General features: G+C 37.3%; 1 protein-coding gene across 2 annotated transcripts in view; it reads left to right on the top strand.

Moving 5' to 3' along the window:
* The window catches only part of ICA1L (islet cell autoantigen 1 like), a 63,946-nt gene extending 50,138 nt beyond the window's left edge, over positions 1–13,808 (top strand). Inside the window, exons 10-13 of one of the 2 annotated variants that reach the window (XM_079924498.1) lie at positions 2,522–2,596; positions 5,507–5,761; positions 8,922–9,011; positions 13,669–13,808. In XM_079924498.1, coding sequence (XP_079780624.1) covers positions 2,522–2,596; positions 5,507–5,761; positions 8,922–9,011; positions 13,669–13,784 — 536 coding nt within the window. In that variant the 3' untranslated portion in view covers positions 13,785–13,808. The remainder of the gene's footprint in view (positions 1–2,521; positions 2,597–5,506; positions 5,762–8,921; positions 9,012–13,668) is intronic. The other variant, XM_079924497.1, reaches the window with a different exon arrangement.
* Positions 13,809–14,045: the final 237 nt, after the last annotated feature.

The raw sequence follows: 14,045 nt of genomic DNA, 5'->3' as shown, positions 1-14,045 counted from the left end.
CTTTACTGTCATTGAATTCTCCAGCATTAGATCCATCACCTTCCTTTTGCTTTAGATTGTCATATAATGACTTTGCTTTTTCTCAAATCATATTAGTCTATAGGTACGCCTTTCTTATAGCAATCCTGCACCCACATAAAAGCTGCTTTTTTTTTTTTTTTTTTTGCGGTACGCGGGCCTCTCACTGTTGTGGCCTCTCCCGTTGCGGAGCACAGGCTCCGGACGCGCAGGCTCAGCGGCCATGGCTCACGGGCCCAGCCGCTCCGCGGCATGTGGGATCTTCCCGGACTGGGGCACGAACCCGTGTCCCCTGCATCGGCAGGCAGACTCTCAACCACTGCGCCACCAGGGAAGCCCAAAACTGCATTTTTAATACGAGATAAAAAGGTACTTTACCAAATGTGTGAGGTTTTTGCACCTGCTGGCACAGCTGCAGTGATGGCTTCATGAATTTCCTTTTGTTTTTTTTTACAATGGTCCTTACCCTGGATTCATTTATCTTGAAATGGGCAACTGCAGCTGCATACCTCAATCTATGATACATACCAAGCATTTCAACATTTTCTTGTAATTTTCTGTGCTTCTTGGAAGCACTTCCAGCATCACTAGTGGCACTTCCTATGGGTCCCGTGGTGTTATTCAGAGTTTACAGTATTACCGTAAACATGAAAAAGATGCAAGACTTGAGAGATCAGTTTTTACTGTGATACACAATTTATTGGAGAAAGGAAATGGTCGTGTGGCGATGATTAGTGTCACACGGCATTTTAAGCTGATACTCCCAACACTTGAACTCACTGCAGTAGCAACCGGAGGTGGCTATGAAATTACTACAGTTAATTTTATGCAGTTATGATTTAATTACTGCATCTTTACGTTTGTTTACATTTCTCTCAGCTGCAAATTGTGCCATATCAATGATGTGTGCATAAGTTTTGATAAATTTTAACTTTTTATAATAGATCTGTGTGTATTTTATGGTGTAAATGATAAAAAGACTAGTATGTATATATATTTTATGCATTCATGACATACCTAATTTTTCTTAATGATTTTGATATTTCTTGACTGTGAGGTTCTTCTGTGAGTTTTTTCAAATTGTCACAAATCTCCAAAATTTTTTCCAGTGTATTTATTGAAAAAATCCACATATAAGTGGACCTGTGTAATTCAAACCCTTATTGTTAGGGTCAGCTGTATAAAATGGCCTTTCGGAGACTATAGAATGAGAACAAATCCACCAGGGAAGGAATAGGCTTTGGAATGTGAAAAACTTTATTTAACTGAGGTATAATTGACATATAACATTGTGTTAGTTTCAGGTGTACAACATGATGTTTGGCTATATGTATACACTGCAAAATGATCACCACAGTAAGTCTAGCTAACATCCATCCTCATACACAGTTACAAATTTTTTCTTGTGATGAAAACTTTTAAGATTTACTGTCTTAGCAACTTTCACATATGCACTACAGTATTAACTATAGTCGACATGCTGTACATTACATCGTTATGACTTATTTATTTGGAAGTTTTGTGCCTTTTGACTCCCTCCGCTCATTTTGCCTCCACCCCTGCCTCTGCCTCTGGCCTCCAGCACTGTTCTCTACATCTGTGAGCTCGGGTTTTGTTTGTTCTTTAGATACCACATATAAGTGAGATGGTACACTATTCGTCTTTCTCTGAGTTATTTCACTTAGCATAATGCCCTCAAAGTCCATCCATGTCATTGCAGATGGTAAGATATCATTCATTTTTTTATGGCTGAATAATGTTCTATTGTATATATGAACCACATTTTCTTTATCCATTCACCCATCGTTGGACACTTAGGTTGTTTCCATATCTTGACTATTGTAAATAATGCTGCAATGAACATGGGGGTGCATTTAACTTTTTGAAATAGTGTTTTCATTTTTTTGGATAAATACCCAGAAGTGGCATTGTTGGATTATATGGTAATTCTATTTTTAAATTTTTTGAGGAACCTCCATATTGTTTTCCATAGCCACTGCACCAATTTACATGGAATATGAAAACTTTTAACTTTCAAGAGGGCATAGATATAACAGAGGACCTGAATACCTGTGGGTATTACAAATTTATTTGTGTATATATATATAGTATTATATATATACATATGTGGTTTTTATATATGGTTCTTTAAATTTTTAGATATATGTATTATAATCTGATGTGGTCAATTGAACAGTTTGGTCACATTATCATAAAATACTATAGTAGGGGGGCTTCCCTGGTGGCGCAGTGGTTGAGAGTCTGCCTGCCGATGCAGGGGACACGGATTCGTGCCCCAGTCCGGGAGGATCCCGCATGCCGCGGAGCGGCTGGGCCCGTGAGCCATGGCCGCTGAGCCTGCGCATCCGGAGCCTGTGCACCGCAATGGGAGAGGCCACAACACTGAGAGGCCTGCGTACCGCAAAAAAAAAAAAAAAAACATAGTAAATAAGCATGCTAAATTTCTTCTTGTTCAGCTATCTTTTATGTGCTTTTGTTTCAGCAACTGAAGATCACAAGGAAAAACATTCTGGAATAAGAGAATTTGGAGCACCTCAGTTTTCTAACTCTGAAAATGGTAAATTATAATTTCACTATATATATGGATAATTTATTATTTAAAATTCTTTAGTTTTTATTTAATATTTATTTCCATAACATGAAAATCTGTATAGGTCTCTACACAGGAATGCAATCCTATGCTTCTACTTTGTAGCACATGCCAATGGAAATTAAATAATTGCTTATTCTGTATGTTTCGGCCCTGTGGAATGTATCTCTGTAACTGTGAGGACATGTGGCACTGTGTTTATCTTAATGTCTCATGTGTCTCTACCATCCAGCAACGTAGGTACTCAGTAAATACTACCTTGAATGTCTCTGCCAAGCATTGCAAACATTTTCTCCTAGTTTGTCTTTCGACTTTTCCTATAGTTGCTTCTTGCCACGAAAAAGTTTTAAACATTTTATGTAGTCAAATTTATTAATCTTTTATTTTATTGGATCTGGTTTTTGTCATATGCAAAACCGAGATTAGAGGAGTTCGTTTATGTTTTCTTTTAATATTTGTATAGTTTTATTTTTTATATTTAGATCTCCAATTCATTTGGAGTTTATTTATGCAATATGGCGTTAACAGTGGATTAAATGTTATCTTTTTGCAAATGGCTATCCTTTATATTATTTTTTTAATGCCATGTTTGCCCCAGTAATTTGAGATAACTTCCAATCATATGCTAGATTTCTATATGTATTTGAGTCTATTTCTGGACTTTCATAGAAAGTTTTTTGTGTGTTTTTGTATCTGGTGGGACTAGTATCTTCCTCTTCGTTTCATTATTTTCTTAACTACTCTTGCATGTTTATTTTTCAATATGAGTTTTATATCAAACTGTCTAGCTCCATAAAAAAATTCATTGATATTTTTATTGTGATCACATTAAATAGGAAAACTGACAGCTTGCTGATGTCAAGACATCCTAAGCAGAAACAAAGGGCATCTTTCTATTAAAGTTTACTTGTCTATCTTTCTGATATAGTTTTTTCTTAGAGGTTTTGAACATTTCTTGTTAAGTTTATTTCTGAATATTTTATTTCTTTTATTGCCGTTATAAATGACATTTTCTTTCCATTTTATCTTTTAACTGGTTATTATTTTGTGTATTGATACAATTTTTGCATGTTAACCATATATCCTGCTACCTTGCTGAACTTGCTTATAGTTTGAGTTAGTTTTATCATTGAGTTTCTGGAACATTCCAGGTATACCATCATGTCTTCTGCAAATAGAGATAGTCCTGTTTTTTCTTTATCAATTCTTGTGACTGTAATTAATTTCTTTTGTTTAATTGCATTGGTTACTACCACCAGAACAATGTGAAATAGTATTGTTCCTGATCTTAGTGTCAATGCCTGTACTGTTTCTGAATTAATTAAGACGCTAGCTTTTGGACTGAGGTATATATTTTACAGTGTTAAGTATCCATACATTCCTGTTTTCTCAAGAGTTTTTATTAGGAATGATTGTTGAATTTTGCCAACAGGTTTTTCAGCATCTATGCCCTGTGAAAACATCTAGGCCTGTGATTTTTTGTGTTTTCTTCTCTATGGAAATTGATCTGTTTAAGCTTTCTATCTGTACTGGGACCAATTTTAGTAAATTATATTTTTCTCAGAAATTATTCATTTTGTCTAGGTTTTCTAATTTATTTACATAGAGTTGTAAAAAATCTCTTGATTTTTTAACAGCTTTATCAAGGTATAATTTAAGTACCATAAAATTCACCCACTGTAAGTATAAAATTCAATGACTTTTAGTAAATTTATAGAGTTGTGCAACCATCACAATTGACTATTAGACTATTCCCATTACCCCCAAATTCTCTCATGCTTGTTTGCAATTAATCCTTCTCCTACTCCCCCACTCCCGCCAGGCTAGAGCGAATTTTCATCTGGCTGAATTGAGAAGTGGGTGGAAGAGAGTGGTTCTTAGTTCAAGTCTTTCATTCTTTTCTAAATTTTAATAGATTTTCTTGAGTAAATGTTTCTACACTTGGTGTGTGTCCTTGGAACAACTTCCAGAGACTTTAAATGGTTGTTTTTAAAATCATTTTCACCAGTTACTTAAAACTGACGTGCGGGTCCCTAGACCTCATCATTCTATCATGCTGGAAGCCCCTATGTTTCATTTTTATTGATAATGATAAATAAATATTTATTTATTAATGATATTTTATTGATATTTAGGGTCATGATTTTTCATGTTAGTTGTTATTTAAATATCCCATGGATTATGATATGAAATGTCTTCTTTATCATTTTTCTGAAATTCCATTACCCTTCCAACCAAGAATTGTTTAATAGAAGGTATAAAAATGTGCAAGTGGAAGAGATTTTTATCTTTCTGGTTTCATTAAAAAAGTTGTCTCATTTTATTGCATTATAATCAGAGTATGTTGTTCGTAATATTTCTATTTTAAGAAACTGTTTGTGTGTGTGCCTTAGTTATAATTGATTTCTGTGAATTTTCAGTGTGTGCCTGAGAAAAAGGTACATTTTCTGTTAGGGTTTTGCTTATATTCAAAAGTAACTACCGTGTTTTTTTATGCTGTTTAGATCTTTTATATCTTTACTTTTGTCCTCTTGGCCTGTTTTTTTACTGAGAGTAGTATATTAAAGTCTCCTATTTTTAATTTGTTTCAGTTTCTCCTTGCATTTCCTGTTTCTGTCTTACATAGATGGTTGCTTAATTATTTTATACATAAATATTCATAACTATTAATATTTTCATTGTGAAATGTGGTCATTTTGATCTGTAGCCTACCTAATTAGAAATTATTTTCACATAAACTCCTAATCAGTTTAATTGTTCATTAAAAATTATGTTAATAAAGTATGAGCACAATGAAACAAACTTGATTTGCCCTATATCCTACTCTCATTTCCTCAAAAAGAAAAAAACCATTCTGTTTTTATATTCACTCAACAGTTGCAAAAGATGTACCAGTAGATTCATTGGAAGATGATTTTGAGAAGGAATTCTCATTTCTGAACAGCCTCCTAAGTCCTGGTTGTTGGAGTGCTAGTGAATTTTCCCAGGAATGCCAGGCTGTCTTTGGGAGCCCCAAGGCCAGTCTTACATCCCAGGAGCCTTCTGGGGGGTCTGAGCCTCTTGCTCACTCCTCAGGATTCCTTCCTTCACAACTCTTCGACCTTGGCCTTCATGCTGCTGGAGCTTTCAACAGTAAGTGTCTATGCAACCTTTGGATACCCTTGAATTGTTGTATCTTTTTTTTTTTTTTTTTTTTTGCGGTACGCGGGCCTCTCACTGTTGTGGCCTCTCCCGTTGCGGAGCACAGGCTCCGGACGCGCAGGCTCAGCGGCCATGGCTCACGGGCCCAGCCGCTCCGCGGCACGTGGGATCTTCCCGGACCGGGGCACAAACGCGCGTCCCCTGCATCGGCAGGCGGACTCTCAATCACTGCGCCACCAGGGAAGCCCGAATTGTTGTATCTTTGTGAAGCAAAAATATGTGCCTGTGGATGCTGAAATCAACAAGGAGATTGAGTTAGCTTCTGTACTACTAGATAAAATCTGCAGTCACACCAGTCAACGGGAAAAATAACAAATATCATTGGAGTCTGTCAACGAGAGTGAAATAAGGGCTGCTTTCCTGCCACCTCCACTAAACCCCACATTTTTTCATTGACTTTCCCAGGTGTCTTCTCTACATAGAAAATCAGTGTCTTGTTTAAAACTCTTGACCTGCTAAGTTACCCTGCCTAGGGCAAGTGATACTGTTTGTTCCACCTAGCAAAACTCGATGTGTTCTCTTCCTATGGGCTCAGAGTTAACAAGAGCAAAAGGAATAGGTCTGGAGCTGGTTCCACAGCAGCCTTCAGGGCAAGGCAGCAGGGATGGAGGACTGTGGTGGAAAGCTGGGAGCAGGAAAGGGTCACCTGCTTTGCTTATATGTCAAGGACTCTCTCCACTCACCTGCTATTCCACCATCCTGTGTCCAACCCAACACTTTGGGAATCATTTTGCTCCCCACTTCCATATTGGTTCCGAAGTCCTGTCAATTCTGTTTCTAAAACGTGTCTCAAATTTCCCACTCCTCCTCCTTTGCCCTTTAGAACCTCGTTTGGTTTCCTGGGTTACTGTGACTCCTCCTAACAGGTCTCCCAAACCCCAATTCGTCTTCCATGTTTCCTCCAAAGTTCTCTCTCTATGAAGCAGATTCAGATGTCAGCACCCTGCTTACATTTTTCAAAAATAAAGCACCATTGGCCCCAGGATCAAACCTGCCTGTGCCTGCATTTCCACCCTTATCTCCTACCTTATTTCAAAATACCTGCTATTTTCGGTAACCGTACTGTTTCCAGACCCTTCTGAGGCATCTTTGTTCATGCCCCTCTTTGGCTGTAATGTTCTCTAATAGAGTGTGGACTTGGGCCCAAATATTAGGTTCCCATCCAGTGTTTCCTCCGCCACACCAACCTTGAGGACTCCCTCAGTACTGCCAAGTGGAAATGCTTTCTCCCTCCTCTGGCCTCCTGCAGTGCTTTACTGGTTTTCATGGATGTGATCATAGTTCTTTTTTTAATATAGATTTTATTTTTGTTTATTTTTGGCTGCATTGGGTCTTCGTTGCTGCGCTAGTTGCGTCGAGCAGGGGCTACTCTTTGTTGCGGTGCGCGGGCTTCTTTCTCATTGCGGAGACTTCTCTTGTTGCGGAGCATGGGCTCTAGGTGTGCTTCAGTAATTGTGGCTCATGGGCTCAGTAGTTGTGGCTCACAGGCTCTAGAGTGCAGGCTCAGTAGTTGTAGCGCATGGGCTTAGTTGCTCCGTGGCATGTGGGATCTTCCTGGACCAGGGCTTGGTGTTGGCAGGCGGATTCTTAACCACTGCACCACCAGGGAAGCCCTGCAATCATAGTTTATCCTGCCTTATATCCCTGTCTTTCAGCCTCACGGCACCTCACGGTGTCTTAATGCATTGTACTTTGTATTAAAATAATTATGTTCATACTTTATCTGCAAGACCATCATGCTTTATCCAATCTTCAAGCACCTCAAGGGCATGATCTGTGGGGTGATTTATCTTGGTGCTTTCTATGACAGCAGCATAAAAGTTAGCTCAATAAATAAAATAAATATCAGTTAAATAATGACTCAGTTAAGAATTGGTTAAATAACCTAAAAGTAAGAATGGACCGTACTATTTGATAACGAGTCCCCCTGTCTAGGATAATTCAGATGTTTTGCTTGTGGTAAAATTTTAGACAGCAGCTATTCTCGTGTGGCATATCGATGGCCCAATAGTTATAAAGATTTACAAACTGATTCACTGTCTGCTATGAACTCCTGCTCTCTCTCCTTCACTTGCCACATCACCAGCAGCTCTGGACTCTTCTCTTATTTTCTGGCCGTACAATATCAACAGGATTTCTGCACTAGTCAGAACGTCTGTCTTGGTTCCTGCCTGCAGGCTGACGGGATATTCCCACGTAATAGCCAAGGCAATTGTGTTTGAGTGTCTTGCTGAGTCATCAGGCAGTTTAAACTGTTAAAACTTCTCCCCGCACAGGACTCTTCCTACTTCACTAGTCTCTCCTTTATGTCTACCTCTTTTTCTCCTGTGATGTAGACCAGGAAGATGAGCTGCCCTGAGGGTTTAAAGATCTATGTTCTAGGAGCCCCAAGTAAGAACTTGGGCCTCAGATGATCTTTACTGTACAAGGAAGGTAGTAGGCCAGATAATCTAAGTTCCTTTCTAGTGCTGTGTTTTAATTATAGTATAAATACGTTTTCATGTTACAGTAGACATTGCCCTGTGTTACTAGTATTCATAATGATACTTTTTAAGGAGTATATCATATTTCATCACATTTGTCCACCATAATACACTTAATTCCTTCCTTATTGTTTCTACTTTTTCATGTTATAATGCTGCAATAAACAAAATCATGCATGTACTTTTTCCTTCAGTTAAATTATTTCCTTAAGATAAATTTCTAGGAATGGGATTACCAAGTCAAAGGGTATAAACCTATTATTCATAGGTTTCAGGATTCTAATTGTCATGTTTATTTCCTCTCTTCCTGACTCCTTACAGCTTCTCTTTCTACACCTTATCCATTTGCCATTGTTTTAAAGAAAAAAGGCTTATATATTTATTTCAGAACCACTTTGCAAAATGTAAGAAAGTCTAACTCTAGCTGGGACTAAACTTAGATGATTTGAATAAAATTCATAATAGCAGATATATGTCTTATACTGTGGAATATTGCCCTGGTACAAAGATTGGAGGACTTTTATTAGATATTTTCCCCTTTTCCTGTTTTGCTGATGCTACTTTCTACTTGATTAATAATGGATAATTCATTATTTCTCTTTCCCCAGGCTGGGCCTCCCAAGGGGGATTAGAACTTCCTCTTTCACACATTGATAACCAGTCAGTGCCTTCACAGAGTCCAAAGAAATTAACAAAATGTAAGTTATTTACTTATATTATCACAAGTAATATGCCATCATATTAACAATCAGTCAAATTCAGGTAAATTTAGAAAAGGACCATGTTACAGTCTTCACCTCATATTGTCCAGAAAAGTACTTTGTTAATAATGCATTAAAATGAAAGCTGTATCTAGCTATCCCTCACTGTGGAAAGAATTGAACAGAAATTGTGAGCTGCCATAGTAAACTAAATTCTGTACCTTAATCTTTTATATTTTGTGTTAAGGTTTGTTGATAATGGATAATACCATTAGGGATAGAAGATGCCCTTTGTTTACAGAATGCCTATTGACAAAGAACGTGCCCAGGGTCTTAGCATAAGGCCTGGTACGTAGTAATTGCTAATATATATTGAGTACTTACTATATATATTTTTTAAATTTATTTATTTTTGACTGTGTTGGGTCTTTGTTGCTGTGCCCGGGTTTCCTCTAGTTGCAGTGAGTGGGGGCTACTCTTCATTGTGGTGCGTGGGCTTCTCAATGCAGTGGCTTCTTTTGTTGCGGAGCACGGGCTCTAGGCGTACTTACTATATTTTGTCTGCGGAGCTGGTCCATGTTGTAATTACCATGTAGGATATACATAGAAAATTGACACATTCTCTGTCTTGCAGGATCTTAGATACATATTAATCTTAGTCACTGATGCTGATTTACCTTTTTAATTGGACATAATTTCAGACGTACAGAAATATTTCATAAATGAAAATGGCACAAAGAACACATGTATATCCTTTACTCAGATTCACCTGTTGTATTTTACCCCGTTTGCTTTATGCAGGCTTGTGTGTGTGTGTGTAATGCGTGTGTTATTTTATCTGAACCACTTGAGGGTAAGTTACATACACCATGACCCTTTACCCCTTAATGCTGCAGTTTGTGTTTCCTAAGAATAGGTATATTCTCTTGCACAACCATAGTATGGCTGTTAATATTAACGTAATCCTTTTCTATGATCCACCATGTATGTGTATTCCATTTTTGTGAGTTGACTCCATAATGTCCTTTATGGCACTGTCCCCCTCTGGGACAGAGAGTCTAGGGTCATGTATTGTATTCAGTTGCCATGTCCCTTTAGTCTCTTTTAATCTGAAACATTTCCACAACTTCTCTTTGATTTCTGGACATGGGCATTTTAAAAGAATATAGCCCCTCTGGTCCACTGTTTTTTGTTTTTAATAGACTGCTCCTTATTTCAGTTTTATTTGAGGTCTCCTTATAATTAAATTTAGGTTATTCGTTATCCTGAATATATCTAGTCAGGTTATCCTGACGAGAATACACATAGGTGATGCTCCTTTCTCAGGGTTTCACATCTCAAAGTTATTCCTCTCTCCCTCATGGGTGTTGTTAATGTTGACCACTCTATCAAGGTGTTGTCCAGTTTTTCTCCTATACAATTACTATTTTGTTTTATTTGATCTTCCCTTGCAATTACTAAGCAGTCTGTGGGGAGACACTTTGCGACCTTGTACACGTCCTGCTCTTTGTCAGAATTTCCACATAGATTTAGCATCCATTGTTGCTTTTTGCCTCATTCAGTCTTTATTGTGATGGATGAAAAGTGATTTTTCCAACCCTAGCACTCCCTCCACTTTTGTTTATTGTAAAAACACATAACAAAATTTACCATCTTAACCATTTTTTTTAACATCTTTATTGGCATCTTAACCATTTTTAAGTGTACAGCTCAGTAATGTTAAGTATATGCACATTGCTGTGAAACGGATCTCCAGAACTTTTCATCTTGCAAATCTGAAACTCCACCCATTAAACACTAACTCCCCATTCTCTCTCCCCAGCCCTGGTAACCACCGTTTTACTTTCTGTTTCTATGAATTTGACTACTTTAGATACCTCATATAAGTGGAATGTATTTGTCTTTTTGTAACTGGCTTATTACACTTAGCATAATGTCCTCAAAGTTCATCCAGGTTGTAGCATGTGACAGGATTTCCTTTCTTTTTAAAGTTGAATAATATTTCATTGTATGGATATACCACATTTTGTTTATCCATTCATCCATTAATCACATTTTTAAAACATCCTTATTGACATATAATTCACATGCTATACAATTGGCTCCTTCCACCATCCATCAATACCCTGCTGTAAACAAAAAAATACCTTCTTCCCCATTTACGAATGTATTTATTGTCAGAATAGATTCGTATTTTTTCAATGGTTTATAATCACTACTGTACTTAATCATTTTGGTGCTCAAATTGCCCCTGTGTTGACCAGTGGGAGCCCTTTCAGGCTGACTTCTGAATCCTTGTGGTATCAATATTTTAAATTTTTCAAATAATTTTAGTCCTACAGAAAGGCTTGCAAAAATACAAAATATTTCTATATGTTTTCACCTAGATTTCACCATGTTCACCTTAGTCTCTCTCTATGTGTGTAATATGTATGTAATTTCTTCTGAACTGAAATTATTCTGAGACTAAGTAGCAGGCATAATGCCCCTTTACCCCTAAACACTTAAGCATCTGTTTCCTAAAAACAAGGACATTCTTTCACAAAATCACAATTCAGTGATCAAAATCAGAAATTAACATTGCCACACTGCTATTATCTAATCTATAGACCTTATTCATATTTTGTCAATTGTCCCACTAATGTATTTTGTAACAAGATTTTTTTCCTAGTCCAGGATCACACATTGTATTTAGTTGTCAAGTCTCTTTAGTTTCTTAATCTGGAAAAGTTCCTCAATCTTTGTCTTTCATCGTTTTGGCTTTTTTTGTGGTGTACAGGCCATTTGTTTTGTAGAATATTCCTTGAGTTGGGTTTATCTGATGTTGTCTCATAATTAGACTCGTGTTATGCATTTTGGCAAGACTAGCAGCACAGGAACGATGTTGTGTGTTCTTAATAAACCGTATCAGGAGGCACATGATGTCTATTTTGTCCTATTGCTTATAACGTTAACTCTGATCACTTGGTTAAGGTGGTGCCGGCCAGGTTTGTTCACTGTCAAATTACTATTATATTTTTCCCTTTGTAATTAATAATTATCATGTGGAAAAATATTTTGCAACTGTGCGAATGGCTTATTTCTGAGTATCAAAGTTGCACCCGCTAATTTAGCATTCGTTGATAATTCCTGCGGTGGCTGTTGCCAAATGGCGGTCTTCCATCTCCTCTCCCCTCCGCCTTTATTAGTTACGTTCTACTATATGGAAAAGCTTTGTCTTGTCCCTCATTTTTTACTTATTTGTTGGTATGTATCATTGTGGACTCCTGGAACCCTATTTTAATTCTTCCTAATGCTTTGGGATAAATCGATTGGGGAATCCATCAATTCCAAGCAAATCACAGATTCACAGCAGCCACTTCTGAATACAGCCATCCCTTAGGGATTCAGACTATTCATAATTATAGTTTTCTCTTCTTAAACTCAGTAAACTGAATTGTGCTAAATTATTAAAAATAGAGACTATAAAAGTGAGTAAATTTCAGAATTGAACACGAAAAGGCTGAGGTATTGGGAAAGCTGCTATTTGCCTATAATCCTTTGCTGTACAGTAGAAACTAACACAACATTGTAAAGCAATTATACTCCAATAAAAATTTAAAAAATAATAAATTATATGACCATTACTTTACAGATGAGGAAGCAAGGGCCCCTGAAGTTAAATGACTTGCCCATTATTACTTATTAGTAGGTAGTATACCCAGGACTCAAAGCCAGAATTTGTGTGGGTATCACTGACACTACCTTGGGGTTCCCAGAAGCAGAACTGGACACACAATGCAGCCTTTCACTCTGTCCTGATCCCTGAGGCTTGGGATCCCCACAGCCCAAACTCCAGCCCTCTGATCCGTGGAAATTGGTAACCATGAGTGATTATAAGAGAGGGTTGCCTTAGACTCTTCTGAGCAGGACTGCCTTCCATCCTTTGCCCACTGCGTCCCTGGTCTTAGGTCTTTAGATTGTCCCCTCGCTCTCAGCCCTGCTTTCTGGACGCCCTGGCCTTCAAGAGCCTAGCTTTCTGAGATGACCCACTGTCTGCGCCCTGCACAGTTTTTTACTAGTCCCAGCCTTCAGTATAGATGTGTATCCTTGACTATCTGCCACACAACTTGTACACTATCGATATATGCAATTTTCCAGCCAGGTAACAAACAGGAAGTCGTATCCGAGACATAACCCGCTCCATAATATATATATATATGTATTTTTCCATAATATATTTATCAAAAATTTTAAAGTACACATGGAAATGTGATAGGATTAGGGGATTTTCCCCCCTATGTCTAGTATTTTAATATTACTTTTATAATAAATATAGATTTTAAATACTAAGTTTACAAGTGTAATGTTCCTACTTTGTAGGAACAAAGGTTAAATTCTGAACTTACCTGAGAGCCTTCTACTTCCTGCCTTTTCACTTTTAATCAAGTCCTTTCTCAGAGCAACATGCAATTACTTAAATAGCCTCAGCAAAGCATGAGGTTATTTGCATTAGCTTTTCAAAATTATCCTCAAGGAGACGTAATTGATGTTTATACTTGTCAACTTCTTAAATTTGATTCAAAAGAAGCATCTACTTTAAAATCATAAAAGTGGTACAATAATGTGATTTTTAAAATCTGAGACTCTAATGTGTTTTTTTCTTTTTTAATAGCTCCCAACAGTGGTAACCAAGACATGTCAGCCTGGTTCAATCTATTTGCAGACTTGGATCCGCTTTCAAACCCAGATGCTATTGGACACTCAGATGATGAACTTCTTAATGCTTGACTGAAGTTATGATGCCACTTCGATGGCCTTGAGACACCAATTTTGCAACTTAACTGCCTTTGTGGAAAGGAGTTTATGTTGTCACCCATATACGAAAACCTTGTGTTTGCAAGGTTAGACAGATGGAAAGGACCACGTTTTAATACATTAAGTATCTCTTTAATATCTTGGATTTGCAGCTGTTGATAATATATGGAAAATATTAGAAACTATTGAGTCTGAAATACATACCAAAAGTTAGTTCAAAAATAACAGCTAGGA

This window comes from Stenella coeruleoalba, assembly GCF_951394435.1.
Source record: "Stenella coeruleoalba genome assembly, chromosome: 6".
NCBI lineage: Eukaryota > Metazoa > Chordata > Mammalia > Artiodactyla > Delphinidae > Stenella > Stenella coeruleoalba.
The sequence above is the reverse complement of the archived record's forward strand: the minus strand, read 5'-3'. Positions and strand labels throughout refer to the sequence as shown.